Genomic DNA, 18,414 nt, shown 5'->3' with positions numbered 1-18,414 from the left:
TCTCCCTCTGCTGCTCCCCTGCTCATTCTCTCTCTCTCTCTCTGTCAAATAAATAAAATCTTGAAAATAAAACCACGGGGAAGGACTGGGGAGTACGTCATTCCTGCCTTCATTAATCTAAGGTCTGAATGGCACAGAAACAAACTAGTATAATTCTTGCCAGCTGTGTGCTGCAGGCTGTGCGTGTCCCCTTGATGCCTGGTCTGTGGAGCAGACCTCACTGCACCCCAGGTTCCTGGGTCACTGAGTTCCTCATTTTCTATTGCCCCAAGTGACCAAGTTCAGGTGGACACAATACCAGTGCTCTGAAGCACAAAACAGGATAGCTTTGATGAACAAGAATTTCAAGAAACTCCCTATTCTCCAGTTTCCTCTGTTTTCAGCCGGGTGGGGGGAAGCAGGGTTTGACTCAGAACGAGGGGAAGTGGGTTTGCCTGACTGTTGGCCAAACCTGCTGGAAACTTGCATCTGCCTGAACCTGCTGGGAAGGGCAGTGGGTCCTGGGAGGTGTTTGGGATGTAGGTTCCCAGCCTGGGGTCACGTGACTGGCCTTACTCAAGCAGAGCATTTATCGAGCACCTGCCACGTACTAGGCATTGGGAATACAAATATGCCTTAGACCAGGCTCCTCTTTAGAAGAGCTAATGGTCCCTAGGGGAAGAAAGGCATGAAAACAGAGTTTTAGTAGCATTGCACCCTGAAGTTGTGTGCACAGGATGCTGTGGAAGAGAATGGCCTGTGGGTGCAGGGTAGCCTCTCTGGAGCAGGGACCTCTAAGCTGAGCTTGCCAGGTCAAGAAGGTGTAAAAGGAATTCTAGGTAAGTTCTGGGTAGATCTGTTTTGTAGATTATTGAGTTCCCACTATGTGCCAGGTGCTGAGAAGCCCACAAAAGCATGGGAGGCCGAAACGTCTTAAGCGGCAAGCAATTTAATCTCCGTAGATAATTGCATTCTGGGAAGTGACAGGAGAAGAATCTGGGGTGGTAAGCTGGTAATAAAAATATTTTATTTTGTCTTGATGGTTCTATTTATTGCATGCACATTATTGGGTCGTGTGTAAGCATCTTATCTACATTTTTTTCATTTTAGCCTCAAAACAGCCATCTGAGGTATGGACTGCTTTGTTCAAGGGGTTGAAGCATTCAGAGAAGTCGACTAACTTGTCCAAGATCACACAGCTCATAAGTGGTAGAGCCAGGATCTGAACCCTGAACACTGAAGACTCGGTGCTCACAAGCCACGTGAAGAACTTGATTTCTTTTCAAAGGTGAGAGAGAACCAGAGCAAGGCAATCGGCGGGCGAGTAGCACAATGAAAGGTGAGCTGGACAGTTTCCTCAGGAGCTTCTCTGTCCGCCTTGGTTCTTTCTCCTTGCCTCGTCAGAAGCCTCCAGAGGCCCCCACACGGAGCCAGGCACCCCAGCCAGAGCCCCTCAGTGGGTGAACTAGCCTCACCCCTGGGATAGGTGGTGCAGATCAATGCTCACTTCCTCAGGGAGGGTGAGCCCCCAGCAAACATGGTACAACTCTCAGAACTTTCGGGTGGCTTGGAGGGGAGAAGAGGATCTGGTTTGATCTGAAGTTTCTCCTCACTCTAAGCCCACTCCCCTCCAGTGTAACCTTCCACTGCATGTCTTTTTAACCAAGAAGTCTCCAGAAACCCAATCCCGCTGGAAAATGTTACAAAACTCCCTCTGTGTTGGAACTGTGAGAAGTTTGTCTCTGGCCTCTCCACCCACATCCCAGCTGCCAGCATGCCCCAGCTGGGGAAGGAGGGAGGGGCAGCAGGCAGGATCCTCAGGGGCTTCTGGGTGGAGTGGGGTGGGGGTGGGGATTCCCGGAGGCCCTATCTGAACAACACCTGCTTCTTCATCCTTACGGAAGGACTTATTTTGTGGATCTGGCTGTAGACAATGGCAGTAAAGCCAGTATTTATCAAGGCACTCAATGCATTATGTATGTCCCTATTGGACCTTCAGCAACATTCTGAGGTTGGTGGTACCGTTTCTACCCACACCTCAGCCACCCGTATTACAGGTGAGCAAACTGAGGTTTAAGAAGGCCGAGTAAGTTGCCATGGCCACTGGGTCTGTAAATGACAACGGGGGGACAACTTGCCTGCACAGCCTGATCTCTTATCTTCTGTAGCTCCCCTGCTCGCCTGGCCCTTTCTGCTTTTCGCCCTCCCCAGAGCCTCAGATGATGGGTAGCACAAGCAGTAAAATGAGGAAATGGGTTCAAGAAGCTAGCAACGGGCCTAAGATCTAGGGCCCGGAACCTGGGGTGGGGGGCTGGGGACTAGAACCTCGATCCTCCTCATCCAGGCCTCCCTGACTGTCTCACCTGTGATTGGCTTCCTGTCCTCCAGGGGTGGGTATTGAAACCCAGGAGTGGGACTGGAGAAAGAGTGAGGTGCCAGAACAGTCCCTCACTCTCATCCACCCCCACTCCACACCAAGGGCGCCAGGGAAGGGGTCCCTCCTCTCAGAATGGGGACTCGGGAGCCGCCCTTCTGAGGGACAAGGACAGCCCATTTCTCCTGGGAGGGCCAGCTGTTTTGGTTCACAAGAGCTGATTATTAAATTTACAGGAACTTGGGGGTGCCTGGCTGGCCCAGTCGGTAGAGCATGTGTCTCTGAATCTCCGGGCCGTGAGTTGGGTGTGGAGCCTACTTAAAGTTAAATAAATGAATAAATACTTTCCTAAATGTTCAGGAATTTTATGAGCTGTTTATTAAATAACCATTAAAAAAATTAAACTATATAAACCCACAGTTGAATACATTATAATAAAAACAAGGGTAATAAATACTCAAAACTAATCATTTCCTAGTTATTTTACTACATTACTATTATCTGTGCCCTTGAGGTTATTTACATTTATGTACGGTGGGAATAATGGTATTAGTAGTAATGGTATTATATAGCAATGCTATTTATTATATAATACACTGGTAAATAGCATATAATGCTACTGAGCATGTCTTCCAGCTCTGTATTCGTTGACATCACATTGGTGGCCTGAAACTGCTCATGGTGGGGACTGTTTACATCATGGGCAATTGGCAAACACTACAAATCCTGGTTGTTCCCTACCAACAGCACCAGAGAACTGGTTGTTTAGTTTACGGTCATATTTACCATTCTTTTACCATCGTATCACTGCGTAAGGGCATTCTCAGGCTCAAAATGTGACTGTGAGGTCTTGGCAAACACCTTCCAGCTTTGTCAAAGATCTGGGCTTCCTTCCATGTAAGGAGATGGTCTATTTATCAATAGCCAAATAGCCAAGTGATTTAGAGTGTTGGATTCAGTCCTCTCTTGTGTCTAACCTACTTGCCAGGTGCTGATGTGCAGGATAAGGAACATGAGAAGATTCAGTCTTGAACTCTGGAGACATAGGGGTGGGCCGTGCCTTTGGGGGACCATTTTGAGCCCAAGCAGTTGCTCAGGTGCATGTGGAGTCCGGTACCAAGGAACAGAAGCTGAGTGCTAGAAGAGGACAAGCACAGTGGTCTGGGGGTTGTGAGATATGCCCTAGAGCATGGCTTGCATTCTGAGACTCAGGATGGGAGGAGTTAGGTCAGTGGGAAAAGGCCTTCCAGGTAGGGGAAGGGCAGTTTGGGCAGGAGTCCGGGGTTCATGAGGTCATTTTCTGAAAGGACCTTCAGTTTTGTATTCTCCCGGGCCAGACGCCCCAGAGCCCTTCTGCACGGACACTGGATGGGTGAGAAAGCATGTCCGGCTCCTCTTCCTGCATCATTGAAATCTTGGGTTCTAGTCCCAGCCCTGATGCTTGGGAGCTGTGTGACTTAGGGCAAGTTACCTCCCCTGCCCTTGCCTCAGCTGGCCCTCAGTTTTGTCATCTTCAAAACGAAGGATTAGTCTCTCATTTCCCTGCCACTCTATGATCTGATTCAATCGTTGGAGAGGAGACTACTTCACTCCCCTCAGCTGATCTGCTCCCCTCTGCTTTAAACTGAGGGTGGCTTGGCTGTAGACCAGCAACCAGCTGATGGGGGCAGCTTGGGAGAGGGAAGGAGCCGCCTCCAGTTAAACCCTTTCCCATCGGCCCACTGTGTTGTCAGCATTTTACCAGGCTGTGTGTGACGGGAGCCCACAAACTCTTCCTTGGGCTCTTTAGCAAGACCCTGGGGTTACTGTCCAGTAAAGGCCAGGGCTGAGTTGGGGGGACAGTAAGGAATAGTCTTTTACCACTGGATTAACAAAGCTCTTTGAAGGAAGAAGTTGTGCTGTGATGGAAAAGTTGGTCCTTCCCTCCTTGCAGGGGCTGCATTGATTTCTTCTGAAAACATGGCCAGACAGGGTCTCAGCCTCACCCCACTGGCCCTTCCAGAGCCCTCCTCCAGTCGGAAGAGAAGGACTGGGTTGATGAACTGACCCTGGCCCAGCTGGCGCCAGGGAGCTGGCGTTGGAGCCTCTGTCTAGGCTAACGGGCAAGGGTCAATTTCTCCCCGGGGCGTCTCGGGACATCTTTCGCTTGCAAACTGGCCAGTAGCCAAGGTTTGGATGCTGGTTTCAAGGTTTGAAGAAGTCTGGGAGCCATTTTCCAGTGAGGCACTTACAGACTTCCTGGAGTTGTGGTGTGGGGAGCAGGACAGAGCCCGGGTGCTGCAGAACGCTGTCCTGGCAGTATTTACCCCAGGACAGGATGAGGGAAAGGAGACCTGCTGGTCTCGGAGACCAAGACAGAGGGACAGGTAGTGGTGGGTTGAGTTTGTGGATCACACACCCTTCCCCAAAGCCAAACCTTCCAGGTATGTGCAACGATGCCTGTTTGGATCAAACAAGATCTTCTACTCCACTTTCAAAATATAAACAATTCCACCATTTCTCACTGTCTCCACGGCTATGGCCAGGGGCTAAGCCACCGTGACCTCACTCTCCCGGACCAGCACAGCCACGTCCTCCCTGCCCCAGCTCTCATCCCTCTCAGACCAATCTCTACTCAGCAACCAGTGTGGTCTTAAAAATACAAACCAGGGGCTTCTGGGTGGCTCAGTCAGTTAAACGTTTGACTCTCGATTTTGACTCAGGCCGTGATCTCAGGGTTGTGAGATCGAGCCCCAAGTCAGGCTCCATGCTGGGTGTGGAGCCTTCTCAAGATTTTCTCTCTCCCTCTCCCTCTGCTCCTCCACATGCATCCTCTCTCTCTTTCTTTCCTCCTCCCTCCCTCCCTCTCAAAAACAAAACAAAACAAAAACAAACCAGACCTTCCCGCTTACATGTTTACCCCCTCTCCCCGCCCCACCACCCAGTGACTTCCTGTCATACTAGGAATAAACACCTACACCCTTCCTGCTACTTACAAAGGCTCCATGGGGCCTGGCCCCAGTCTCCAATCTGACTTCATCAGGAACTGCTCTCCCCTTTCATTTGCTCCGCTCTTGCCACACCAACATCGCCCACCTCCAGAACTTACCACCTGCTGCTCCCTCAGCGTGGGGTGCTTCCCCCCACGTCTTTACACCTTCCCAACCACTCGCTTACAGTGGCTGCCCTCCACTTCTGCAGTTCTCTCCTCACATCACCAACACCCAGGAAAATTGACTTCAAAGCACTTAGGAGTCTCTGCAATGTTTATTTGTCAGTCCTCACTAGAATGTAAGCTTCACGAAATCAGGGAGCTTGAGTGTCCAGGGATAGTGACTGGCACATAGCAGGTACTCAATAAATATTTGTTGTGAAGAATGAGTGAACAAAGGAACAAATGAGTGAACTGCTCGGAGACCAGGAAGAAGAACTGTTTGGTTTATGCATATCACTACCAGGGACGGCAGGCTGGAAAAGAAGGCAGTGTGGGCCAGGAGGAGGGGGGAAAGGCAGGGGGCCGCAGAGTCAAACCTCTAATTCTGTGCTGCGGGACCACACAGGGTGGAGGCAGGGCATGCTAGGTCAGCCTCTAGGTGCTACTCTCAGCCTGGGCCTCCCTCCAGGCCTGGCGCACCTTGATCTTCACTTTGAAAGGCTCGATCAAAAAGACCAACTTGGGGTTGCCCTCCAGGGAAGGCATCTGCCCGTCATCCGGGACCTCCAGGTCGAACCTCTGCAGCAACCAGGCCATGAAGAGGAAGAGCTCCTGGCGGGCCAGGATCTCACCCAGGCAAGAGCGGGGTCCTGCTCCGAAGGGCAGGTAACTTAGTGATGGAGAGATGAGCTGACTCTTCGTGGGGTCCAAGAAGCGCTCTGTGGACATGGGGGGGGGGTGTCAGCCAGCGCCAGGGCAGGACTAAGTAGAGGAATGGCTCTGCCCTGACTGAGGGGGAGGTGTGGCCCTGCCCGGGGAGCCCTGGTCTGAGGAGGTGGACAGCCTCACCTGGGGGAACCCTAGCCTGAGGAGAGATACAGCCCAGCTCTCAGGTAGCCCTTATTCACCCCGAAGAAATGCAATATTCAGGAAGGATGGGAAGGAGGCAATATTGAGGACCTGACTTCATGGGAGCCATATACCTACAGGGCTTCTTAGAGGACATTTGCAGTTGGCAGAAGGAGAAAGTGAGAAACCCAGCTGTGAAGAGTTTGGGTAAATCTAGGGTAGAATGGGGCTGTCAACAGGTTCATGTAGTTGGAGCCAGGAGTTTTCTAGTAGGAAGCTTAGCAGAGGGAACACAAGGCTGGAATGCTGGAGCACGGAGGCTAGGCTGGCTGTGTGGCTTGGGAGCAGGACAGAACAGGGACTCACCTGGCATGAACTGGTCGGGCCGGTGCCACTCCTTCTCATTATGATGCAGTGCCCACAAATTGATGATAACACTTGTGCCCTTGTCGATGGCAAACTCGCCAATGCTGCCCCAAAGAGGGAGAGGAAAGGGGAGTCTAAGATATTGTCCTCCCCAAACTGCTCAGCCCCACACCTCCACAATCGCCCATCCTGGGGAAAAAGCCCTATACATCCTCATGCCCACTCCCTCATCTTTTCCTCAGCTTCTACCAGCTCGAAGTGAATCCAGCCCTTCTCCAGGCCTCTTCCTCGCTAGCTCTTACGTGTCAGCACTTGTGTGCATGGACATTCATGTCTGTTGGGGCACGTGGGTGTGCATTTGGGGCGTGCGCACGCGTGTGTGTGTATGTTGTGGCTATTGGATTGGGTAGGAGCATAGAGCACTTGGTCTTCCATTCAGACTGTATGTCTCCAGAGCAGCAGACAGTTTCTGAGGGAGGTCACTTAGATCTGTGGATTCGTCAGTAGGTGTTAGTGGTGACAGATATATTGATCAGGAGGGTCACGGGTAGGATGACTGATGGTCAATGGTTGAGTATAAATTGACCAGCAAGTGGAGGGGTGGTGCGGCAGAGAAGGGACCAGGTGGGCTGGAAAGCAGTGCTGTGCTGTTGGGAGGGCAGGTGTACCTGGAATCAACGATAGCCTTGTGGGGGATGAGCGTAGGGGCCACAGGCCTGATGCGAAGCACCTCTCGGATGGTGGCCTCTAACCAGATGAGTTGGTTCCGGTCACTCATATTTGGTGTACGGCCAAAACCTACATTCTGGTCAATCTCCTCCTGGATCTTCTTCTGCAACTGAGGGCCAGAGCAGGGTAGATGTGACCAACGTGCTTAAGCCCAGGAGAAGCATGGGCTTAGAAGAATCCTATTGTTACATTCAGAAGAGCTGGCTCAGACTCTTCCCAGTGGTGGCTTTGCAGTCCAGGCTTTGTTTCCAAAAGATGGGGCAGCTCCACCCTAGGGCCAAAGCCAACTACTGCTTGGATTAGGAGTGGGGCAGCCCAGCTACCTTGCATGGAGGGGCAGAGGCCATTACTTCTCCCTCTTTCTGGGGCCACAGGTGGATCTGGCTGGGGTGAAGAGTGGCTGGGAAGACCGGAGTAAGGAGAAGCCCACCTGAGGATTGTGTAGCAGGAAGGCCACAGTCCACTTCACTACAGACGTGGTGGTCTCTACACCGGCCCCAAAGATGTCCCCTATGGTGGTGAGAATATGTTTATCTGAAAGCAGTTTTGCATCCCGGTCTGAGGCAGCATTGTTATTGCCTGAGTTCATCCTGGCTTGGATCAGTACGTCCAGCAGGCTGGTGATAGAGTCGCTGCTGAAGTTCTCCTGGTTGGGTGAGGTTGGGAGACAGTGTTAAGGAAGAGCCCCATGTGCAATACCCTGCCATACTTCATCCCAGACTGGAGATGCAAAGGCTTCTTCCATCTGGAAGTGAGGGACTGAGACTAGGCAGGACCTATGAGCTTGTGGAGGTAGGAGGGCTCTCTTTAAATTTTGGGAGTGGGTGGGTCCCTTCTTGGATCCTCCACAATTCCTTACTTCCTCATCCCTATTCATTAGTTAAGTCATTTTTGGTTGAACACCTACTGTGTGCCAGGCAATACTCCAGTGTCCAAAATGGACCCCAGCCCTGTTTTCATGACACTCCAACCTAACTCACGGTCTCCTCTGCTCCATCACCTACCTTATGTTTTTCAAGGATTTCATTCAGCAGTTCATCTCGCATTTTAACACAATTCTTCAATTTTTCAACGGTTTTGTTGGGGAAAATCTGAAAAGTGGAAATAAGTGTCAAAGCCATCCATCTTCTGTTTTGTTTCTCCAGCTACCAGAATCCTACCTGGATGGAGACAGATCCTAGCTTTCGGTCTCTGGAGAGTTTCCACTCTAACCCAGACGTTCAGCCAAAATGGAAGTCAAGATGGAGACACAGAATGGGATTATTAATGACAACTAGGACAACTCCAAATAAGGGGAAAGAGAGCGTCTCCACCTCCCCTTCTCCATTAAATCAAACATCAGGCACCGATGGAGGGTCGACTCTGCTGTGTGCCCAGCCCTTAGCAGTAAGATAGACTTGAGTCTGAAGCCTGGAGCAAGTTCCTTAACTTCTCTAAGCCTGTATTCTCCTCTGTCTGGGGATAATAGAACCAACCTTTAAGGGGAATAACATGATTAATGCATGTGGAGTGCTTAATAGTGGGCATATGGCAATTGGTAAATAAATGAGAGCCATTATTATGAGTATTAAAAATTCATAGTTAAAAGCTAAACCTATTTTTGTAGAGAAGTGGCAAGGTTTTAAAAAGAGAGGAGGCAGAGCTCACTGTGGCTGAGGTGGTCAGGAAATCAGTGGGTCTGGAGCTGGGCAGTAAGAAGAACTGGGGACAGGGATTGCTGGAATCTGAAGGTGGGGCCTGCCTCATCCTCACCTTCAACCCGGGGAATATGTCTGCCATATTATCGGTTCCCAAAGAGTCCAAGATGCCTTCATTATAATTCTTTATGATCTTCAGAGCAGGATCTCCGTTCTTGTAAGAGGAGTTGAAGCAGATCAAGCAGATTATGTTGGTCACCGCCAGGAAGAGAGGCAAGGACAAATCTATGGACTGTCCATTCTGGGTGGCCAGGAAATCACACAATAAACTGTTTTCCTGACAAACTGGGAGGAGAGAGGGGGCAAGACAATGGGGAGTTAAGCAGCACCCTCCCTCCTTCCCAGTTCCATCTTAGCCAGGGACATGGAGCAGATGGCCACTAGATGGCAGCAGCAGCCAAGAAAGCACCAGCTTGAGCCTTCCATTGTCCCTTTCCCCAGCCCCTTCTCCCTCCAGCAGCCCCAGGGACTGGCCAGCACTCACTGATCTTCTCTAGCCTCTGGTTGCCATCCTTGAACAGGGCAAAGGTGGCCAGTACCAGCTTCCTATGCAGCTGCCAGTTGGCACCATGGTCTGCGAAGGCGATGCCCTTTTGGTTGTCAGACAGGATGTCCAGAGTCACCTTTGGAGAGCAGGAAAGGCTGTAAGAATCAGAAATCAATGACCCACCCTTGCCCTGGGCCTCCTGCACCCTTCCTGAGGGAGAAGGCAGGTACCTTCCATGATGACACCCATGTGGGACACCCTTGCTCTACTCTGCCGTGACCGTTAGGCCTTCGTAGGGCAGGGCCCGAGATCCCCTTACTCCCAATTCTATCAGAGAGACAGACTAAGGAGAAAAAAGGGACCCTAGATGAGAATGCAAGGGTTCTGGGGTTCAATTCAATGACAGGGTGACCTCTGGGCCTCTCTTACCAGTTTCTGACCAGGGGAAGGCAGCCGCAGATGGGATAAGCTCTCTGAATGGTGCCTGTCCTGGGGGCAGGAGCAGGTGGGCTTGGAGGGACAGGACTGCCCAGATGTCTGCCTTTCCCTGGGCCCTCTGGGGGGTGCTGCAGGTGTAGCAGCTGCTCATCTTTCTGCCCTTCCATTGCAAGGCTGCATGCCCACCATAAGGCCCCACCTGGAAAATGCAATCTGGACTTGGCCAAGCCACCTCTTCCCAGAGCGACTTCAAAGCATCAGACTTCAAAGCCTTCTCTCTTACATCCTGTGGGCTGCAAGCTCCATCTGACTAGCCTCCTCCTTCCTCTTTGCTCAGGAGGGTTGAGAGTGAGGCTGTTGGCCAGCAGACCTAGCTGACGTGTCCAAGGAAAAATGAATCAACCTTGGCCTGATCAGAGGTAAGTGACTGGGGGGTCCTGCCTGGGGTGTTCAAGGGGGTACTCAGTAGCAAGATGCTGGGATGGGGTGTTGGCAGTATTCCCAGACGTCTAGCTTCTCTCCTCCCCCAGGAGCTTTACAGAAGGCTTGGCAGGATAGATCATCAGCATCCTTGAGATGCCACCATGTGTCAGCCTTCCTGTGAGCCCGAGCAGCCGGGGACAGCTCCAGAGAAACAGCAATCCCTGCCCTCCAAAAGCCAGGGTACTACGCTCTCACACCTTCCCATAGAAGACAGTAGTCATTTTAGTCCCATTTGCCATATGAAGAGTAGCACTCCTAAAGGCTATTTATGGAGTACTTACAGCGGCTGGGCCGTGGGCTAAGGGCTTTGCGTAGAGTACCTCAGTTAATTAGGGAAGCAAGACTCAGAGAGCACATCAACCAGTTCCAGGAGAGATGACAGCCCAGAAAATGAAGTCTTCCTTTGATTCTTCCTGCCTAGTTTAGAGGCTGGGTGGGGTCCGAGGGGTCAAATCCCCACCCCCGGTCCTGTTAGTCTGTTTTAGGAAGAATTACAGGAGCTGGAAGGGTCATTCCAGGCATGGTCTTGGCTGACAAACTGCAACCGCCCCCCCCCCCCCCGAGCTGGTGAGAAAGGAGAGATAGTGGGTGCTGCTTACCACTTGGGGCCGCCCAGAGAATTCCTTGCCCTTCTTGACAAGCACCTCCTTGGCCAGCTGGTGGTGGCCGACCATCACTGTAGTCTTGGTACCCATACGAAGGGAATAGATGGGGCCGTATTTTTCCTGCAGCTTGAAGAAGTTCACGTGCTGATGGCCACCTCTGGGCAGGAATGGCAGGCTGCCTACCAAGGGCAGGGATGGGAGGCTCTTGGGATACTTGGCACTGATGCACTTTGGCTTGGGCCATAAGAAATAGGCGAGGGTGAACAGCAAGAAAGCCAAGAGCTCCCACATGGTGGCCGGGTGCCGGCAAGCAGGACAGACAACTATGGAGTGGAAGAACAGCAGCCAACTCTAGGGAGCAAGGAGTCCTTTTTAAGGGCTGCCCTGATCTTCACCTTGGCTCTGTGTTATCTCTTGCCTTGTGGAAATTTATCCTGGAGCACAGCCAGGACCTCTCTCAGAATCAAGAGAGGAAGAAGGAGTGGAGCCCTCCTCAAGGGCTGGCTCAGCTCCAGGACAAACCCCTGAGGGGGGCTAGGTAAGGGGAAGACAGCTGGTCCTCCCTCCCTGGAGCTCCCCATTCATCAATGTCCACAGAGTGTGCCAGAAGCAAATGGTATCTGGGTCAGGAATCAAGGCTTGGGACTTTCCACACTGTAAAATCAAAATCCATGAATAGATGATCTTGTCAGGAGGGTTACAACCAGCAGGGACTGTCAAAGATGTTTCATCCAGTCTTATTTAACAGCCAAAGAATGTGATGCCTTCAAAGGTCAGTCTTGTATAAGGTCACATGAGATAGTGACAGCAAGGGGGCGCCTGGGTGGCCCAGTCAGTTAAGCGTTTCCGACTCCATCTCAGCTCAGGTCTTGATCTCAGAGTCATAAGTTTGAGCCCCACTTTGGGCTCCACACTGGGCATGTACTGTGAAACCCAATATAACTTTAAAAAATTATATATATATAATATTAATAATAAATAATATTATAAACATACATAAATATAATGCAATATAAATGATAAAATATAATTATATATAAATATTAAATAATATAGTCACATATAATAATGTGTAATATATTTTATAATATAAAATAATATATATACATATATATGTCACATAAAATTGACCATTTTAACCATTTTAATTTAAAAAAATCTTTAAAGTAAGCTCTATGCCCAACATGTGGCTTGAACTCACAACCCCAAGATCAAGAGTTGCATGCTCACTGACTGAGCCAGCCAGGAGCCCCCCCATTTTAACCGTCTTAAGTGTACAATTCAGTAGCATTAAATATACTCACAATGTGGTATGGCCATCACCACTATCTACTTCCAAAACTTTCTCATACCCAAACAGAAACTACCCGTTAGGAAATAACTCCCCATCTCCGCCCCCCCCCCCCCCGCAGCATCTAATCTACTTTGTCTCTATGAATATGCCTATTTCACGTAAGTGGAATCTTGCAATATTGTTTTTTGTGTGTCTGGCTTCTTTCACCTAGCCAGGTTCATCCATGTTGTATCAGAACTCTGTTGCTTTTTATGACTGAGTGATATTCCATTATACGGATATATTGCCTCTTGTTGATTCATTCATCAGTTGATGGACACTTACGTTGTTTTCCCCTTTTGGCTCTTGTAAAAAAAAAATGCTGCTATGAACATGTGTGTGCAAGTGTCTGTTTGAGTCCCAGTTTTCAATTCTTTGGGCGGTATACTGGGAAGTGGAATTGCTAGGTCATATGATCATTTTATATCAACTTAAGTTTATGTTCATGAATTAAGTTTCAGTTTCCTCCTCTGTAACATGGAAATAAGAATGCAAATATTGCATTATATTTATGTACTTCTGGGGGTTGTCGTGACTCAGTGAGATCATGCGTGGAGGCGCTGCCTGGCAGGGAGTAAGTGCTCATCTCTTATTTATGCTTATCATCATTATAACAAAACGGCCTTCCTGGTTTCTCTGAGCTCTTATTAGTGGATCTTCCTGACAGACAAAGGTCTCAAATTCTGCTGGAAACCTTCAGTGTCTCCATCAGTATTGATCAACAATTTGAAATCACCAGGCGAAGCCACAGCTCCAAGGAGGCAGACATCCCAGGTGTCAGTCATCACAGAAGAGGCGGGTCCTCAGACAGGCATTAGGACCCACTGAGTGAGACTCACAAAGGTGGAAGATAGAATTTCTGCCAGTCTTTGGGGCTGGTCTGCCCGTGTCTGTACTTTGAGTAGTACAGACTGGGGTAGGGGTTGCTGGAATGAATCAGGAAGGCAGCAGGTAGGGGACCTCTTCACGAAGGTGAACCAGCAAGGCCTTGTAATCTAGACTGCCTGGTTGCCCCTTACTCCAAATGTTCAAATGTGGGGCGCCTGGGTGGCTCAGTCAGTGAAGTTTCTGCCTTCGGCTCAGGTCATGATCCCAGGGTCCTGGGATCGAGCCTCAAACGCTGAGCTGGGAGCCCGCTTCTCCCTCTCCCTCTGCTGCTCACCCTGCTTCTGTTCTCTTTCTCTCTCTCAAATAAATAAACAAAATCTTTTAAAAAATGTTCAAATGTAGTTCAGACTTTTAAAAAAATATTTTATTTATTTGAGAGAGACAGAGATAGCGAGAGAGAGAGAGCACAAGCAGGAAGGAGGGGGAGAAAAAGACTCCCCGCTGAGCAGGGAGCCTGATGTGGGGCTCAACTCCAGGACCCTGGGACCATGACCATGGCAGACGCTTAATCGATTGAGCCACTCGGGCACCCTGTGGTTCAAACTTTTAGGGCCATTTGGGTTGGAGGTATGGGCCAGGGTGGTCAGAGAAGCCTTCATGAAAGAAAGGAGATTTGAGCTAGGCCTTGAAAGAGAATGAGGACTGCTAGGTAGAGGCATGGGGAATGGGGAGAAAGGGCCCTGCTAGAAGGGAGTGCTGCCGAGTGGACTATGCTGAGCCTGGAGGGGGTGGGATGGTGACAGTTCTGCCTGCAGCCATGAAAGAGGCCTGCTGGACAGGCACATAAAATCAGGCTCTGGAGCCCCAAATGGAAGGCTATGGAGGGTGGAGGAACCCCTGAAAGTTCAGTGGCAGGAGACACTGGTGTGTTTGGGGGTGAGTCTGGTATCAGTGCTGGGGTAGGCTGGATGAGGAGCTCTTGTGTAAAGTTTGACAGGCCGGGCAAGAAGAGGCCTGAGTCCTGTGATCCAGGCAGAGGCCAAGGGGAGTCAACCAGCCGGTAAAGAAATATGAATGGGTACTTTCTATTCCCGAAGTGAATGCTGAGGTGATTCTCTGTTACACCCCGATTATGAACAAGAAATGGAAATTTTAGAAAAAATTGTTGCTTCATATCCTCATCACCATATTGTAAGAGTTACACATGATAATTGCAGAAAATCTAGATAATGTGGATAGCTCAAAATAAATTAAAAATCTGAAATGTGTTTTTTAACCGAAATGAGGCCATACTGCATTTTTGGGGCATGGATATTTTTCTCTTATTAAGGACTTTTCTACGACATTATTTTTGATGGCTGCATTATCATTCCATTGTGTGTATATCATACGGTTAGCATAGCTTATTTAACTGATTCTGTATTGCGGTGTTGGACATTAGGATGTTTCTGTTTTTGTCTTTATTTTTCATATAAACAACATTAAGTAATAGCCTTGTGGTGAAAGCTTTGTGCATAACTGTTAATATTTTCTTAGGGTAGGATCCTAAGAGTGCTATTGTTGCTCAAGGGCCATGCATGCATTTTTTTTTCAAGATTTTACTTTTTTAAGTAATCTCCACACCCAAAGTGGGCCTCGAACTTAATAACCCTAAGGTCAAGAGTCACGTCCTCCACCAACTGAGCCAGCCAGAGGAGCCCCATGCATGCATATTTTAAAGATTTGTGACGAATACTGACTTATTTATCAGAGGCATTATATTAATAGATTTCTTGGTTTCCAACCATTCCTAGATTAGTAATAACTTGTCCAGAGCATCTTCTTTTAATATGGAATGGAATTCTCTTTGTTATTACTTAGAGTTTTATTTCTTTTTCTTCTCTAATCATGTGAAAAATTGAGTTTCACATGTGGTTTTCCTACTGATGCATTGTCAGGTTTTGGTATTACGATTTTACTTATTTTATAAAGTTATTGGAGAAGTTTTCAGCCTTTTTCTATGTCCTTAAGCAGATTAAATAGCATGGAAGTGATCTATTCTTTGATGTTCTAAAGCAAGGTAACATGAAAAGTGTCAGGTCCCAGCGCCTTTTTTCAGAGAGATGACTCCTTCACATAGTTTTCCAGTTTCTTCCATAGGTGTTGGTCTCCTCAGTTCTTCTGAGTCTTCTTGAGTCAAGTTTGGCAATTAATATTTCTTAAAATTTGCATTTTCTTATTTTCTCTTGATTTGTCAAAGGTTTTATTAATCTCTTCAAAGAATCTCCCTTTGGATTTATTCATCAGGTCTTTGATGACTGTCATTTTAATTTGGTTTCAATGTTGATAAATGATCAAATGCAAAACATCCTGTGTCATTTTATACCAGAATTCAGACTGAAAGTTCATATGAATTCCACTTTCTTTGAATCCCTGTTTCCCTTTTTCCCTTGTCCCTTGTCTAAAACATAAGCCCCATTGTCTACTACAGCTGAACTTACAACCCGAGAACTCCATTCTTAGGTATTTACACAACAGCATTTGTACATACGTTCACCAAAGGCACATTCAAAAGCATTCATAGCGGCACTATTTGTAACAATTCCAAACTAGAAAGAAACCCAAGTATTTATCGATTGTTGAATGGATAAATTGTCATGCAACATATAGTGGAATAGTATACAGAGATGACAATGAATGAGCTGCAATCACATGCACCAACATGGATGAAACTGACAAACGTGATTGAGTGAAGAAACCAGACTCCTAAGAATGCAGTGTATGCTTTTATTTATATAGATTTTAGAAACAGATAAAACTAAACTATGGTTCTAGAAGTCAGGTGATGATTACCCTGGCGGGTGGTTAAGTGCCAAAAGAGGACTCAGGGTGGGGCTTCTGGGGCGGGGCTTCAGGCAGCGTTCTGTTTCTTGATCTGGCTGCTGGTAACACAGGTATATATTCACTTTGAGCTGGACACCAATTACGTGTGTGCATGCTATACTTCAGTAAAAAGTTTACTTTAAAAAATTGGGTGTCTATGGAATCTGGACCTCACTGAAATTGCATGCAAATTCTGCATATATGTATAAATACGTATTTTTCTGGAGAGAGAATCCATAGCTTTCACCAGTTCTCAAAACAGTGAGTTCGCCATTGGCTTGAGGTTCCCTCTATCCTCACGCTCATCCCCATCTTGCTTTATGATTCTTCTACTCTACCCTCCTCCAATTGCATCTTTCCTTCTCTCCAAGACCTTTCCCCAGAGCCTTCTGGTATTGTCCGTCTCTAAAACACACACACGTCTTTGTTTTCCTTACTTAGCTATAGAATATTTTCTCCACCTCCTGCCTTACGTAAACTGGACCTTCTCTGAGGACAGCCCTTCCCCTGCTGTTCTCTTGAGTAAAGAAACCTAATGTCCAGGTTAGGCAGTGGAACTGATGTTCTCTTCACTTCCCAAGGCCTCCAGACCACATTCTCCACCTTTGGGTGGAGCAAATTCTCGCTCCTTTGCAGTTTCAAACCTTTTTATTGCCATTACTTACTGACCTCTTGCTGCTCACTTCATTTAAGATATAAGATATGGGCACCCGACTCACATCCTTCCTCTCCAGTCCTGCCATCATCCTGCATGAGTTTAGAGTCCATGGGGGATGATCAGTCAACATCCCAACTTCATAGTTCCTTCATTTCCTCAAATCCAAAGATGGTCACCCTTACTTCCACCTCAGTTACTCCTCTAAACTTTAAGCCCCATCCTCAACTCCATCTCTTTCATGCGGAGCAGGTAACCTTACCTTTTCTTTAAGAAATCTGAGACCATTGGGGTGCTTAGCTGGCTCAGTTGGCAGAGCATGTAACTCTTGATCTCAGGGTTGTAAGTTTGAGCCCCATGTTGGGTATAGAGATTACTTAAAAAAATAAAATCTTAAAAAAAAGAACTCTGAGACCATTAAGTTCAATCTCCCTTAATTTCTACTTTACTGTTAGAGGGAAAGAATCACTACTCCTGTTTCTAATCAACCCGTCTGACAATTTGGCAAAATAATAACTTTATTGAGCATTTGCCACATATTACATGTTCTGTCTCATTTAATTTTTATAACAACTCCGTAAGGTGCTATTATTATCACTATCACCATTTTACGGATGACGAAATAGACACGAAGACTTGCCCACGGAGAAGCTGGGATTAAGCAGTCTAAAGCTCTTTGCTCTTAGCCATGGTATTCTGCTTCTCATAATATAAACTGAAACTATATACATACTTTTAGAACCAATAATTCCAACTCTAGGAATTTATCCTGAAGGTGTCACACAGTTCAATATACAAAACGAATCATTTCATGTTTATATTGCCAGTAATACACCTCCCATCAATAGGAGATGAGAATACAATACAGCCAGAAAAAAAAAGGAAACGCTTTATGTACTTATTATGGAAAGAGTTCCAAAATATATCATTAGGTAAAAGAAGCAGAAATAAGAACAGTATGTATTGAATGCTTCCATTTGTGTAAAAAAAGGAAGAAGAATATATGTACTGTTTTGCTTTATATGCATAAAATATCTCTGGAAGGATAGACTACAACGTTAAATCAATAATACAAGTTTCCACCTTAGGACTAGAGAAGGAAAAGCAGCATAAACCTTAAACAAATAGAAGAAAACAAATTATAAAAATTAAAGCAGAAATCAATGAAATTTCAAACAGGAAAACAATAGAGTAAATTAACCAAACCCAAAGTTGGTTCTTCAATAGATCAATAAAATTGACAAACCTCAAGGCTGGCAAACCTGGCTTTTTCTTCTTTTTTTTTAAATTTTTTAAAAGATTTTTTTATCTACTTATTTGACAGAGAGACCGCCAGTGAGAGAGGGAACACAAGCAGGGGGAGTGGGAGAGCAAGAAGCAGGCTCCCAGCAGAGCAGGGAGCCCGATGCGGGCCTGGGGCTCGATCCCAGGACCTGGGATCACACCCTGAGCCTAAGGCAGACGCTTAACGACTGAGCCACCCAGGCGACCCCCTGGCTTTTTTTTCTAAGAGAGAAGACACAAATAGCTAACATCAGAAATGAAAGAGGCACTGTCACTACTGATCCCATGGACATTAAAAGAATAGTAAAAGAA

At 47.5% G+C, this 18,414-nt stretch overlaps 1 protein-coding gene across 2 annotated transcripts; it reads right to left on the bottom strand.

The window, feature by feature from the left end:
* Positions 1 to 5,580: 5,580 nt before the first annotated feature.
* Positions 5,581 to 11,493, bottom strand: CYP17A1 (cytochrome P450 family 17 subfamily A member 1). Of its 2 annotated transcripts, XM_045803007.2 has the most exons (8): positions 11,135 to 11,492; positions 9,612 to 9,750; positions 9,183 to 9,412; positions 8,435 to 8,521; positions 7,861 to 8,076; positions 7,370 to 7,539; positions 6,702 to 6,805; positions 5,581 to 6,205 (listed from the first exon to the last, which is right to left on the bottom strand). In XM_045803007.2, the coding sequence occupies exons 1-8, from the start codon at positions 11,429 to 11,431 to the stop codon at positions 5,922 to 5,924; spliced, it is 1,527 nt and encodes a 508-aa protein (XP_045658963.1). In that variant the 5' UTR covers positions 11,432 to 11,492; the 3' UTR covers positions 5,581 to 5,921. The 2 variants fall into 2 exon arrangements, with proteins under 2 accessions (XP_045658963.1, XP_087718876.1); XM_087862750.1 differs by lacking the exon at positions 7,861 to 8,076 and having other exon boundaries at positions 11,135 to 11,493.
* Positions 11,494 to 18,414: the final 6,921 nt, after the last annotated feature.

This window comes from Ursus americanus, chromosome 6 (assembly GCF_024610735.1).
Source record: "Ursus americanus isolate L20-20 chromosome 6, mUrsAme1.1.p, whole genome shotgun sequence".
Taxonomy (NCBI): Eukaryota; Metazoa; Chordata; class Mammalia; order Carnivora; family Ursidae; genus Ursus; species Ursus americanus.
This window is presented reverse-complemented; position numbering and strand designations above follow the sequence as displayed.